Source organism: Egretta garzetta, unplaced genomic scaffold (assembly GCF_000687185.1).
Source record: "Egretta garzetta isolate BGI_Z169 unplaced genomic scaffold, ASM68718v1 scaffold329, whole genome shotgun sequence".
Classification (NCBI taxonomy): Eukaryota; Metazoa; Chordata; class Aves; order Pelecaniformes; family Ardeidae; genus Egretta; species Egretta garzetta.
This window is the reverse complement of record NW_009269999.1, coordinates 4,808,342-4,821,835: the sequence shown is the minus strand read 5'-3', so window position 1 is coordinate 4,821,835 and position 13,494 is coordinate 4,808,342. Positions and strand designations below refer to the sequence as shown.

The 13,494-nt window shown below is 34.8% G+C and overlaps 1 protein-coding gene across 1 annotated transcript in view; it reads left to right on the top strand.

Annotated features, from left to right (window-relative positions):
* FUT8 (fucosyltransferase 8) overlaps positions 1 to 13,494 on the top strand; it is a 112,123-nt gene that overhangs the window by 49,485 nt on the left and 49,144 nt on the right. Inside the window, 3 exon segments of the mRNA XM_009647563.2 lie at positions 1,118 to 1,233; positions 1,377 to 1,542; positions 8,123 to 8,237. Of these exon segments, the coding sequence (XP_009645858.1) occupies positions 1,118 to 1,233; positions 1,377 to 1,542; positions 8,123 to 8,237 (397 nt within the window).

Here is a 13,494-nt window from a genome sequence, read left to right as displayed (position 1 = left end):
CCTTTTATGCTCATATTCCATTATGAATGGAGAATCATCTTCGTGTTCTGCAAGAATTCTGTATTCTTCATAGTTCTCAAGACTTTTCCTTATACATCTGCTTCCTTTTTTCCTTTTCAGGGTTAGCTCTTATAAAAGTCCTATAAAAGGTGGAATAATTTTTAACCCTTGGATCCACCAGAAGTGTAATTTCTCTAGAGATGAAAGGGGTTTTTATTTTCCCTGCATTCATTTTTAATTTGTGAGGCAAATAGAAGATAGCATCTAATTTCTATAGTTAAATAATTTCAGTTTATTAATGTGTTGATTTGATTTGAGATGATGAGCAAACCTCAGTAATACCCTCAAGGCTGATTTATGGCTCATAGATTTCAGGATACATATTTCCATACTTCTGTGCTCACACAGCAGAGATTTCACAAATGGAGGCTACAGTTTCTAGTGTTGTTTTAGGTGACCAGCAGTTTAGAATGCCAGAGTTGGCATAAAAAATTATCATGATGGTACATTTAAGAAACTAGGTTCTTTTTATGAGTCCAGAAAATACATTAAAATCATCTTGTGCCAATATGCAGGAAAACTTAACTTAAACATGGAGTTCCAGTGCTGTAGCTCTGGTGCTCTAAGAATATATGGCCAGCATTCAAGACCAGAATGTATTTCATGTGTGAATATAAAAAATAGCCAGAACTTGAGTCTTGTGAAGGCACATCCCTCAATTAGGCTTTGCTTGTGTTTGAGTCAGTCCAACAAATGGTCATGGTTTTCCACTTTCTCACAGGAAATGTGTTAAGCTTCTGCAAATACTAGTTTCAGAAGTAGAGCCTGGGATTGGTTTTGTCAATGACTGGAAGTCTTGTAAACAGCACAGTTCAACACCAGGTTGCATCTGTGTCCTACAGTTGAGTAAGGCACTGTTTTTCTCCTATGAGATTGAAGTTTTAAAATCTTCATGTTAATATGTTTAATTTCTTCTGGCTTTGAGAAAATGCCAAGTCTTATTAGTAAAACAGGATGGAACAAAAATGGGAAGAGAGCTGAATTGTTAATGCAAATATTTTATCAAATAACAATTATATTTATAAATCATATAATTTCTTTGTTTTCTATATCCTAGGATACCAGATGGTCCCATTGATCAGGGACCAGCTGCAGGAAAGGTACATGCTTTAGAGGAGCAACTTTTAAAGGCCAAAGAACAGATAGAAAACTATAAGAAGAGGACAGGAGACGGTTGGTAGATAAGTTTTCTTTTACTTCTAAAGCAAGTTTTGGTATTCAGTATCACAAGTCTATTAGTTTCTTAAGAAATAATTGAGCTACAAGTGCTGCTGCTAGTATGCTTTTTTTTTTTTTTTTTTTTTTTTTTTTAATAGGAGGCCTTGGAAGAGACCATGAAATACTGAGGAGGAGGATTGAAAATGGGGCTAAGGAACTTTGGTTTTTCCTCCAGAGTGAATTGAAGAAGTTGAAAAATCTAGAAGGAAGTGAACTGCAAAGACGCATTGATGAATTTCTGTCTGATTTGGGTCATCAGGAAAGGTACTTGTATTTGTTGATTCTGTACATATGTTGTCAGGATTATGGACTGAGTTAAGAAAAGTACTGATACACTGCTTTAAAATCTCTTAGGGTAAGTTACTGCTATGTGGGCTAAAATACCATGCCTGAAGCATGAACATAAAGTTATTACTTGTATTTCATGGGATGTAAAGTATGTATCCAGCTTATATCACTACAGCTTTAGAGTATGACCCTTTAACTTGACATATTTTTATTTTTTTTAATCAGAAGACCTGGGTCCTGGATGCCAGTTGTTGCTTTTCAGTTGTATCTATCTATATATGCACGTATGTGCATGCTTGTGCATATAACAAAACCATTAAAAAACCCGTATTTTAGGTATCTGATTGTGCCTTTCATAAATAGTAGAATATGAGTTATATTGATCATTGAGATACTATACAGTTGGAATTACTTTTAAATTGGTAATATCTTAATATCAGGACTAATTGTCATTCTGAAAAGTCACTTCTTTTTGTAATTAGAATTTAATAGAATATTTCATATAGAAATGACCTTTAATTACACTGTCACTATTACGTTGTTCAAAGATGTGTTGGAATTATATTTTCAGTTGTTGTTGATCTTTTGGCCTCAATACTGTTGAAGTAACTTTTATATTATACTAAAAAATTCTGTATGAGTTTTGTTCATGCTGAACAAAATTAATGCAGGAAGTGTTAAAAATTCAGTAAAATCTGTCTATTCTCTGCTCCCAGCAGGATAGGATTGCAATGGCAATTTGTGTCTTGTTAGTAAACAGTCATGAGAAAATAGTTGAATTAACTAAATATACCACCTTAAACTAGTATCTCTTTCCCAAAAAAGCTGAGATCTGCATGTGTGAACATCAATAGTAAAGCACGAGCCTTCAAAAATAGTACTGTAGTAAAAAAAAAAAATAGTAAAATTTTTCAATTCTTTGGAAATAATGTAAACATTATCTAAAACATAGTTTAAAAATAATATAAATTTGATTATTAATGTAGGCAAATAATTTAGTCCATTAAAATTTGTAATTTAATCTTCCACAATTCCAAAACTCAGTTTGTCACAGATTGATGGAGTTTAAAGTGAGAAGGGACTATTCAATTATTGAGAGTTATTATCTATATAAAATAGGCCATTACATTTCATCCAATTATTTCTCTGCTGGGTGCAATTATGTATGTTTGACTGAAACCAAAGTAGTGCTTGGCTGAAGCAGAATTTTCCGCAAGACTTCAGTTAACTTCAGTTAAGCGGTCAACTGACAGAGAAGCTGCCCCTTCCCTGGACAAGTTTATTTCAATAGTTTCCTCTACTCAGAAATATTTGTTCTCCAGAGAAGTTATTTCTGTTTGGATTTCTTGGACTTCAGATCATTGATTCTTGATGTACTTTTTAAACTAGCTGTGCCAAAACTGGAGAAAGTAGTCTAATGCCAGACTGTGGAATTCTGAAACCACTGTGGTAGTGAAGAAGTTTGTATATGATGCAAGCAATCACAGCTGCTTTTTTTTTTTTTTTTTTTTTTTTTTTTTTCTTCATTTATAAGAATTTATAAGAATTTTCTTGTGGAATAACAGTATTCTCTAGGCTGATGTGGTGGTTATCAGACGCAGAAGATCCTGGAGTCTGTTGAGTCTTAGTAGTAGATAAGTGTAGACCTTCCTGTGTGTTGAGGTCCCCAAAGAAGACTAAAGTCATTTAAGCTAAAACCACGCAGCCAGAAACTAGGTTTTATTAAAATGAAACATTTTTCTTTTTTCAATATGGAAATTCAAAGTGACTGCATAAGAGAAAATAGATAAAAAAATGTTTCTGCAGTATTCAGCCTGTGTTCTTGCTGTATTTACAACATTAGCTTTAGGCAATAAAATTATCTTCTGCTGCAGAATGCTCTTCTTGGTTGCTTGTAGTTCCAAGGATGTTCGTTCCTTCACTTTTGAGGTCAGGCTGTTGCTTCTTTCCCTTTAATCTTTCAGTCTTGCTGTGTGAGTTGCAAGAAAACTCCAAGCTCCTTGTGTACGCATCCCTTGGCCTGTGATGCACTGTTGTCTCTGGGGTGTTCTTTTCCCTTAGGATGCACAGTAGCTCCTGAGGAATGGAGCGGTCTCTTTTTCCCTCCAAACAGTCCATCTGGTCCCTTCTCCTGAAAGGAACTTAACATAAATTTAGAATGAGCAAATCAGATGCTCTCATTCACTCTAAGAATCACAGCTTTTTGGTGGGGTTCTTTGTTATCTCTGGGGATTTTTTTTGAAGTACATGTGGATTTGTAGATTATTATTTTTTTTTTTATCTTTAAGGGATTTAACAAGTTGCCCTTTTGTTGACAGAGGTCTTAAAAAAAATTGTTATCTATGTATCTTAGATAAATGGAACATTGCATATGAAGCTGGTATTTATTTACATATATACATAAACATACATCCTAGATATTTTATTATATATTATAATCTAATATTTGGATTAGAAAGATTAGTGTTAATTATAAGTACGTAAGACAGTTTGTAATGCTCACTTTATGTGGGAAAGCAGATAAAGGGGCAGGTAATGATCAGCTGATGAGATAGCTCTGTAAGGGAAGTGCCTAGTATTTTTTTTTTTTTGTCTGTGAGGAAAGCCTGTTGTGTCATAGGGAAGACTTGCTTTTTAAGAGATGATAGACTTAAAGACAGTTTCTGTGACTCTGGATAAGTAGTATGAGAGTTCTTTGTTAATCTTGGTGCTGTTATGCAAATGCTCTACTACTAATATGACGGCGCTTCTCTTGTTGGATGGCTTAATCACTATTTCTTGGCTGTGTCCTAGAAGTTGTGTAGATTTTCTCCCAAAGAATGATGGTCTTGGCAGATGTTTTTGTCCAGTATTTCACTACTGATTCTGTTGAAGAAACACTGCAGCCCAATGCAGAGTTTCCTGCATTGTGGAATATGTAATGGTATTCTTGTTGTTGCCATAGCGAAGAGAGTTGTTGAGAGTAACTTCATCTTGACAGTGGAAAAACTATTTGATATAGAGTTAACAAAAAAGAACAGATTAATCCTGTAGTTGTCATGGTTGTTTCCTGCGTCGGCATTATGTTGTTGGAAAAGTGGCTGTTACTGAGTTAGTTTCATTCCTTCTCCTCCTGGGGAACAGCTGTCATCGGGACTTTTGTGGTAGCTGGCCAAGGCTTGATGCATAGTGTTTGGACATATTTTCGCATTATTTCCTTTGACTTTGGTGGAACATATCATAGTTTTTTTTTCTTTGAGCTCTTATTTGTTGATGTAAAGTTTCTAGGAGGTTTAAATGTAATTTTGTCATATGGCTGGAATAAATGTCTACACTGATCTTTAAAAATGTGTTAAAAATGCCCGCCCTCCCCCCTTACTTGTGACAATCAAATGAAGATGAAATACATAGCCAGATTCTTTACTCCATTCTGTTTTCGAGGAGGAAAATGCTTTTAAGAGCAGCTCCAAGATTTAATTTATGATATGAAACAAAAATAACAACAAACTGATATTGTTGGTTAGTAATGCAACGAAAGACCAAGTTTGACTTACTAAATATCTGCAGCACCACTGTCTAAAATTGTCTTTCTGCCATTTTACCACCCACCATAGCCTCTAATAATCCTGTTCAGGCTCACCTTATGTTTGCACTTGCTATCTTGGGCTTATGGATCACCGTTCCATCTACTTTTTAGCTCTTCACATGGAGCCTGACTCTGGTCTATGGTATTAGTCTGTGTCTCTTCTAAATCTGTATTAATAAGCCATCATGATGGTCTATCACACTCAAAAGAACCTAGCAGATGTAAACCTAAAACAATGCACATTTCACAGCAGGAACAATCGAAGAAGGAAGATGTCCATGACTGAAAGTGTGGTAAAATTGCACAACCCTATAATCATTTCTGTGTGATAACACCTGTGAATTTTTCAGTTCCTGGTTTACTTCAGGGTTTTAGAATAATAATTGTGGTGATTGTGGATACTATCTGAAAACTCTTGCATGTATGCATAAAATTTCCCACAAATTATTTTATATTCTTTATGGTTAGTACTGAGCAAAGCTGCCTTTCCTTTAAATGTTGAGTCACTGCAGCTGTGTAAGGACTCTCTCATCATTCCCCTTACTTCAAAAATGATGGAAAATAAATAATCAGCCTTGTAGGTGAAATATAGTTAAACTTACCTACTGCCTTTGCTTTTTGATAGTCACCATGGCCAACAATATAAAAAATAAAATTTGGACAAAACTTTTTTACCTGAGAAATAGGAAAAATTACTTAACTGCTGTGAGGGAAAACTCTTTAGGTAGGATCTGTTATTTTAGGCCAAAATTTGATAAAATATATTTCTATAAAGTAAAAGGAGAGTATGCCGATTACCTACATCACAAGTATAGAAAAGACTTTTTTAAGGCCAGTGAAAGAGAGCATTTGAAAATTGTTTTAAATGTGGCTTTTAATGATAGCACAAGACTTTTTTTTTTTTTTTTTTCAATATTTAGACCTCAAATTTATGTTTTTTCTTTAAACATTCAGCATGGTTGCATCCTATTTGGGAAGAAAAAGATATTTAAACTCCCAAGAAAATGCATGCGTTTCCTTTTTTAATTTCCCTACTAGCCTCTCCGATTTAAGAGAAGCAGTCTCTTTGTTCAGTTATTTGTATATAATCCATTGTACTAGATCTACTGAATCATTGATTCTATTCTAATTGTGTTTTCATGAGTTTTATGCATCTTTAAAAATGTTTCAAAACTAGTTACCTGATAATACTTTAAATTGTTTATTTTTCATACAAAGCCAGAGTAGGGTATTTCAAGCTCAGTTTCCTTGTAAAGAAAATCCAGTTTATATAGTTTGAGATTAGAATGTAAATATGGTACTTGCGATTGATTGACAGAAGGTGAACATTACTGCTGCTGAATAATTTGGGTGTAATGTTTAATACAGCAACAACAGATGATATAGTAAGTCAGTGTCATAGTTATCCTGTGTAGAAGCATGGGTATAAAAAACAGAATGACTGTATGAGAAAGGAAACATGCCGATCCATAAACGCAGTTATTAGTGAGAGAAGATTGTCCGATAACTCTGCTGATAAAAATAGCTCTGTCCCAATTTGATTTATCTCAATACTTACTGCTTAAATATTGTGTCATTGGAAATAATTGCCTAATGGAGATATGTCGTCTGCTCCACTTTCACTTGCTGAGCTTATTTATAAGGGATAGTCGTAGCTAACTAGGTTTGTGGTTCCAGTAGTAACAAGTGCTGCCAACAGTGTTGTTTTGTGTTACTTCTCTGACAAGACCACTTCAAGGGTTGTTAGGAAATATGCTTGTCTTCCCCTCACACTCTTTTTTTGTCACCTCCCATATTTCTCTACCTTTGTTTTGTTGCATGTCCTCCTAGTGATCAAAATTGTGACTTATCGAGAATTTCAGGCAATAAATTGCAAGATCTGAAGTTCAGATAAAAGAATTCAGAAAAGTGATTAAAACTTAAAACTGTAGCATTGCTATGGAGAATGTTTAGCAACTTTAAATATTCTCAGTCAACTGTGAAATTATTGGTTCTGAGTTGGGCTACCTGCTACTTGTAGAATAGCCATTAATGGCTTTACAAATATTTTGAATAGTTTGCCTCTAGTTTTGTATTTCCTCCCAAAAGCCACACACACACACATAAAATCTTTTCCTGGGTGTTACTGTTTGGGCTGTTTCTCACAAAATTCCTGGCTAATCAAAGAAAATAAATGTCATATACCATTTTCCTTCTCATGACACAGAGTTCTTTATCCTCTTATTTGGCCACTGAAATGTGATAACCCTAAGACGAGGATCTTTACACAACCTCAATTTAATATTTGATAGTGTCTCAGAACTAACGTTTTATAGTCTAGACTTCTAATATGGCTGTGAGTCTGTTCTGAATTTCTTATTTTGCATTTTTTTTCCATTTAAGTATTAGTAATATGCACACATTCTAAGCAGGCAGAATGCTTCCTTGTTTCAGAGTCAGAAGGAGCTACATGCCATAGAAAATACTGTTTACTAAACCTTGTGATAATATTCTGTAGTTAGTTTTCACTAATAAATATAGAAGAATTACTGTTGTACTGTGCTAAAGCCATTTGTAATATTATATTCTCTACAGGCATAGTAAAATGATTGTAGGAGGCAAAGTAACAATGCATTATAAAAGAAGCTGCTGTAGGAATCACTATTGCACTTTCATCTGGGGCCACTGGATAATCTATCTAGCATGGAACTATTCTTTCTTTTTAGTTTCCTTTAGCACATACCAGAAACAAATGCTTTATAGCAGTTTTTCTAACCCATCTCCTGTTTAATGCTATAATTACTCATGCATATGGAATATATGTTAAATGGAGGACAGTCAGTGTTTCTTAGCTACTGTTTGGATTGTGGGGTGGGAGGTGGTGTGAAGAAACTAGTTTTGAGGCTATAATTGAGATATCTGCTTAATTTGTCTTTGATTTCTAATCCTCCAATTTAGTAATGTTAAAAGGTTTCCCGTATTTTTAAGATTGCTTTCCATTGTTGTTTACAGGTCAATAATGACCGACTTGTACTACCTCAGTCAAACAGATGGAGCAGGAGACTGGCGAGAAAAAGAGGCCAAAGATCTAACAGATTTGGTGCAGAGGAGAATAACTTATCTACAGGTAAGAGCATAGAGCTTTTAAATCAAGGTAAACTTTTTTTTTTAATGCATATATACCACTTAGGTATACCCATCTAATAGAATAATTACATGACAGTTTTAAGTGAATGCTTCATAGAATCATAGAATGTTTTGGCTTGGAAGGGACCTTTAGAGATCATCTAGTCCAACCCCCCTGCAGTGAGCAGGGACACCCTTAACTTGATCAGGTTGCTCAGAGCCCCATCCAACCTGGTCATGGTTTGTATATGAATGAATTACATCCAAAAGAAACTAGAACATTTGTTTCAAATATTATTTTATATGTATATGTAATGATAGTATTTCAAGCAAATCTTTAGGTTTGGGGTTTTTTGTTGGATTTTTTGTTTGGTTTTTGGATTCATGGTTTTCTATGGGCTGTACTTACCTTTGTTTTATTACAGAAGATAAGTCTCTGATTTCTATTTCTGATTCTTTAGAGTATCAGAATGCATACATATGTTCACACAGTGTTAAAAAAAAGACTCCACGAAGTCTCTTTATAAAACTTCTGAACAAGCAGCCCATTTTAAAAAATATGAGTATGCAAAATGGAAGTGCTTGTATATTATATTGTCCAGTCCTAGGCTGTTTCAACAGTTATGTGAGACTTCTCATAGATGCTCATATTTGTGAGTGCATAAAGCCTTTTTAATATATGTGCTTGCGTGTGTCTATAAAACTTAAAAAAAAACCTTGATCTGAAGGTTTTGGGACTTCTATTCATGTATGAATGCATGCAGCTATTTATATAGTGAACAAAAAGATATTTGATGTAGTCTGTTTTCTTTGTGTTTGGTTTGGTTTTCCTTGCATGTGTGCACCTCACTGACTGTGTTATAGTCACCTGTAATGTCTGACCTTTTCTCGACGTAAACAGCTGAGTTTGTTTATCAGATTTTTATTATTTCACAGTTCAGCTATTGGAACCTTCTCTTCTATGACCAAGCTATGTATTTGTTGCTTGTTAAATAACAAAAGGCACCCTTCTGAGGAAAAAAACCACTGTAGAATATGCAGGAGACATCACTCTATTGTCTTCCTTCAACTCCTTCTTGAGAACTGTTCCTCATTCTTTCATTTTTGATGTCACTGTTTGGCAATGGTGTACTGTAACTACTTTTCATGCTGATAAATGTGGCCTTTCTCTACCCTTTTCTCTTCTTTCTCTGTATGAGACTGGACTTTAGTAAAGAACTTCATACTGGACTTCAATAAAGCCTTTGACACCATCTCCCACAGCATTCTCCCAGAGAAGCTGGCTACTCATGGCTTAGACAGATATATTCTTTGCTGGGTAAAATCTGGCTGGATGGCCGATTCCAAAGGGTGGTAGTGAATTGGGTTAAATCCAGTTGGTGGCTGGTCACAAGCAGTGTTCGGCAGGGCTCAGCATTGGGGCCAGTTCTGTTTAACATCTTTATCATTGCTCTGGGTGAGGGGATTGAGTGCACCCTCAATAAGTATGAAGATGACACCCAGTTGATCTTGGGAGTGTTGATCTGCTTGAGGGTAGGAAGGCTCTACAGAGGGACATGGACAGGCTGGATTGATGGGCCAAATGCCAATTGTATGAGGTTCAACAAGGCCAAGTGCTGGGTCCTGCACTTGGGTCACAACAACCCCATGCAATGCTACAGGCTTGGGAAAGAGATGCTGGGGGTGTTGGTCGATAGCCAGCTGAATATGACCCAGCAGTGTGCCTAGGTGGCCAAGAAGGCCAGTAGCATCCTGGCTTGTATCAGGAATATTGTTTAAAAAATGTGTAGATGTGGCACTTTAGTAGGTTGATGGTTGGACTTGATGATCTTAGAGGTCTTTTCCAACCTTAATGAGTCTATGATTCTATCCATTTGTTGTCTTACATAAGCATGTATGTTTCTGAAGAGTGATTGTCTTCCTATTGTACGTTTTACGGTGTTTGGGTCTTAGTTCAAGACTAGTACCTCCAAGTATGTACAGTGAATAACAAAAGTTATAGGAGTTTTGGAGGACAGAAGCTCAAAATTGAAGCATTAAATCAATGCTTACATTGTTTTCTAGTGAATTTGAAATATATTTACTTCCTGAGCAAAGACCTGGGATCCCAGTTAGCTCCTTCTAAAATTTATTTAGATGTGTATAGTTTATGATAAAGGGCTTTCTCTCTATAGAATAACGTATTCTTATTTAAAAAAAAAATAGAAACAACATTAAGAATGAAACCAGTTTCAATTCACAACGTGTATAGAATCCTAATATTTCATATTTGTAGCACAGCTAGTTAAAGCCGTTTGGAAAGTGTATTATATCCTAAGGCACTTCCAAGAAAGGTAACTGTCTTCATCCTTGTTATCTTGAGAAGGAAACCTGATGATGAGCATGAGCAGGTGATCTACAGAAAGTTGTGGCATTAGGTTCAGAATTAGAATTAGGTCTAACATGATTTTTTTAAAAAGGAATCAGTAATAAAACTTCTGTTATGGGAAGAACTGAGCCTTTTTTCGTATTTATGCATTTAAAATATAAAATTAGTTACTATGGATTCATCCTATAACACTGTGAAACACGTAAGAAAATTAGTATATTTCCCTCCTTTTTTCCTTTCTTTTTTTCAGGTTCTAGTATTTTTCTATATTACAGAGGAAATAAATTTGGGTTTTGGTTTTAATAAATTGTCACTTGTAGGTTATAGAAATTAGAAACATATCAATTTATTACTGCTGCACATCAAATTCTATATGACCATTTCACATGGAAGTATCTAGAAACAATACAAAAGGGGTATGTGTTTCCTTTATGATTGTCTTTGAGGTTTAAGTTGAAGAATGGTGATACGTATTTGCCAAAAAATGTGATTCTTGCTTTGATAAATGCTGATATTTTTAGTGTTATAACTGTGCAGGTCATCAAGAATAGCACTAAGTGTTTGGGTTTAGCAAATATGCAGCAACACATTAAAAATTATTTGGGTGTTATATGAAGAAAATATTACATTGTTTATATGTCTTTTCGGTTAGTTGAAACATTTTAGCTGTATTGGATGCTCAGTTTTTGTGGCATTAAATGTGAAATAGAAATATGTGATGAGTCTTCTCTCAGAGAAGTATTTGATGAGCTTTCTCTCACTACACTATTCTTTCTTTCATATGCTTACAGTGTTTCTGTTTATTAATCTCTTTTCAGGCTAAACATACCTAAAAATTTCAATAATTCTTCATGTGTGAGATTTTATAAAACCTTCAATTTTTCTTCCTGATGTCTTCCCTTAGCACTAATTCTTCGCTAGGCTATTAGAAGTGAGCATCCACTAGTTGGCAAATAACAATAGACAATATATTCTATGTATCTATATATAGGACCAAAACATGTTTGGTTTTTCTTTTTCTTTTCTTGTTTCTTCTGCAGTCTAAGGTATTACTTAGCTAATAATGGGTCTCCCTTGAGTTCATGTCATTGTGGAGCTATTGAAAATGTTGCCCAAGATTTTTAATTCAGCTGATTTTTGAAATTTGAGTATTTTTTCTTCCACTATGCTTACTTTAAATTTAGTTACAAATACAAAATTTCATTTGTCATGGGCCATGCTTACTTTGGTTAGTTTTTTCCGGAATTCATGACATTCTTCTCTAAACTTGACTAATTTAAAACTTCATAGGCATTTAATTCAGCAGCTTTGCCTTTTAGCAATTCTTCCATGTTTCATGCATGAAAGTACTAGTCCCACTAAGATAACTAGAGGCCATTTCTCTGTGTATTTGCCATTTCTCTCCTTTTTATAATCTGGTTTTGATCTTTGACACCACTTTGTCTCTTACTCTATGACAACTTTTGTTTCTTTGAAGGTGGTTTTCTAAAACACACGCCACCACCTCCCAAATCAGTGAAGATTACACTGTAGTAAGAAACTGTGGATAGGATGGTTTAGTGCCTATATGTGTTTATGGATGATCATTTATCTCCAGATGTATGCTATTACCATCTTTCATATAAAAGATTCAAACCCAAAGGATTGGTGATTCTCAATGTGTGCAACATTGCCCAAAGTTGGGGTGGAAACCTAGCCAACTCTTCAAAGGTATTCTTTCTCATGAGTAGTTACAGTCTTTGAGATAGGTCATTCCATATACAATTACTACCCTCTCTCTTTTCCTTTTTAATGTCATTCTTCTGTCTGAAAAAACCTGAGGATGCAATCTCTTGCCTACATGCCTGTAAGCTAGACATAAGCTTTTGGAGCCCTTCTAAAGATCAAAATATCACCCGTCTTGAATGACTGTTGCAAGTAATGATCAAAAACTGGAGTATGTCTGTGACTCCACATTTGGAAGTCAACTTGACTTATTTTTTAGTGTGGGTTTCAGGATTTTGAAAAGTACAGGGCTGACTGTGAGTATGCAATCCAAAGCAGTCCACAGTCTGAAATTATACATATACTATATACACATCTATACATGATATAACTGTATTAAAAAATAAACAAAAAACTGCCCCCCAACTCCATGCCAAAAAGAACTATCTGGAACATAGCTGTAACTTTTTTTGGGTGAAGAATAAAAGTACCATATAGTTTTCTTTCTGGTACATGTTGAACAGTGACAGCTGCATTATTTTGGGACAGCTCCCTAGGAAATAATTTAGCTGAATGATTGTGAATAGTGATGACTGCTACTTCATTTGGATGGCATTACCATAAATTTGATTTAATGAGGCTACATTTAACTAGTTCCCTGTAGTTAGAGCAACACTTAAAATGCTAGAAGTTTACATTTAAGCAAAAGACTGTATTTTCAGAGATACTCATTATCAAATGATTGAAGAGAATGTGCAGGAGAAGTCAGACAAGGGTTCCTATAGTACTGTGTATTCTGTAAGTTGTTGAGTGAGTAAACGATTATGAAGGCAACAGTTTGTTTTCTTCCCCTTTCCTTTTGTGCTTATTTTTGTTCTATTTATTTTAGGAAGTTTGTGATTCAGCACACAGAGTCCCAATAGCAGAATATTTTTGCCTCCCAATTTTTAAAAAAAATCAAAACATTCTGTTCAGCTTTGAAGGTTAAAAATATAAGCAGGTGAGAAAGGTTAGTAAGTACTCAACAACATCATTTATAATAGTAATAATTTGCCATATTCGTACTATTTAGTTGGAGTTGTGTATGCATCCAAAGAAAAGAAAGTTGCTTACAAGACTTTATTCTGAGGTTTCTGGATTCCCAGCATTTTTGGTGATTTAATGTGTCACTTAAGTTTTTGTGTCT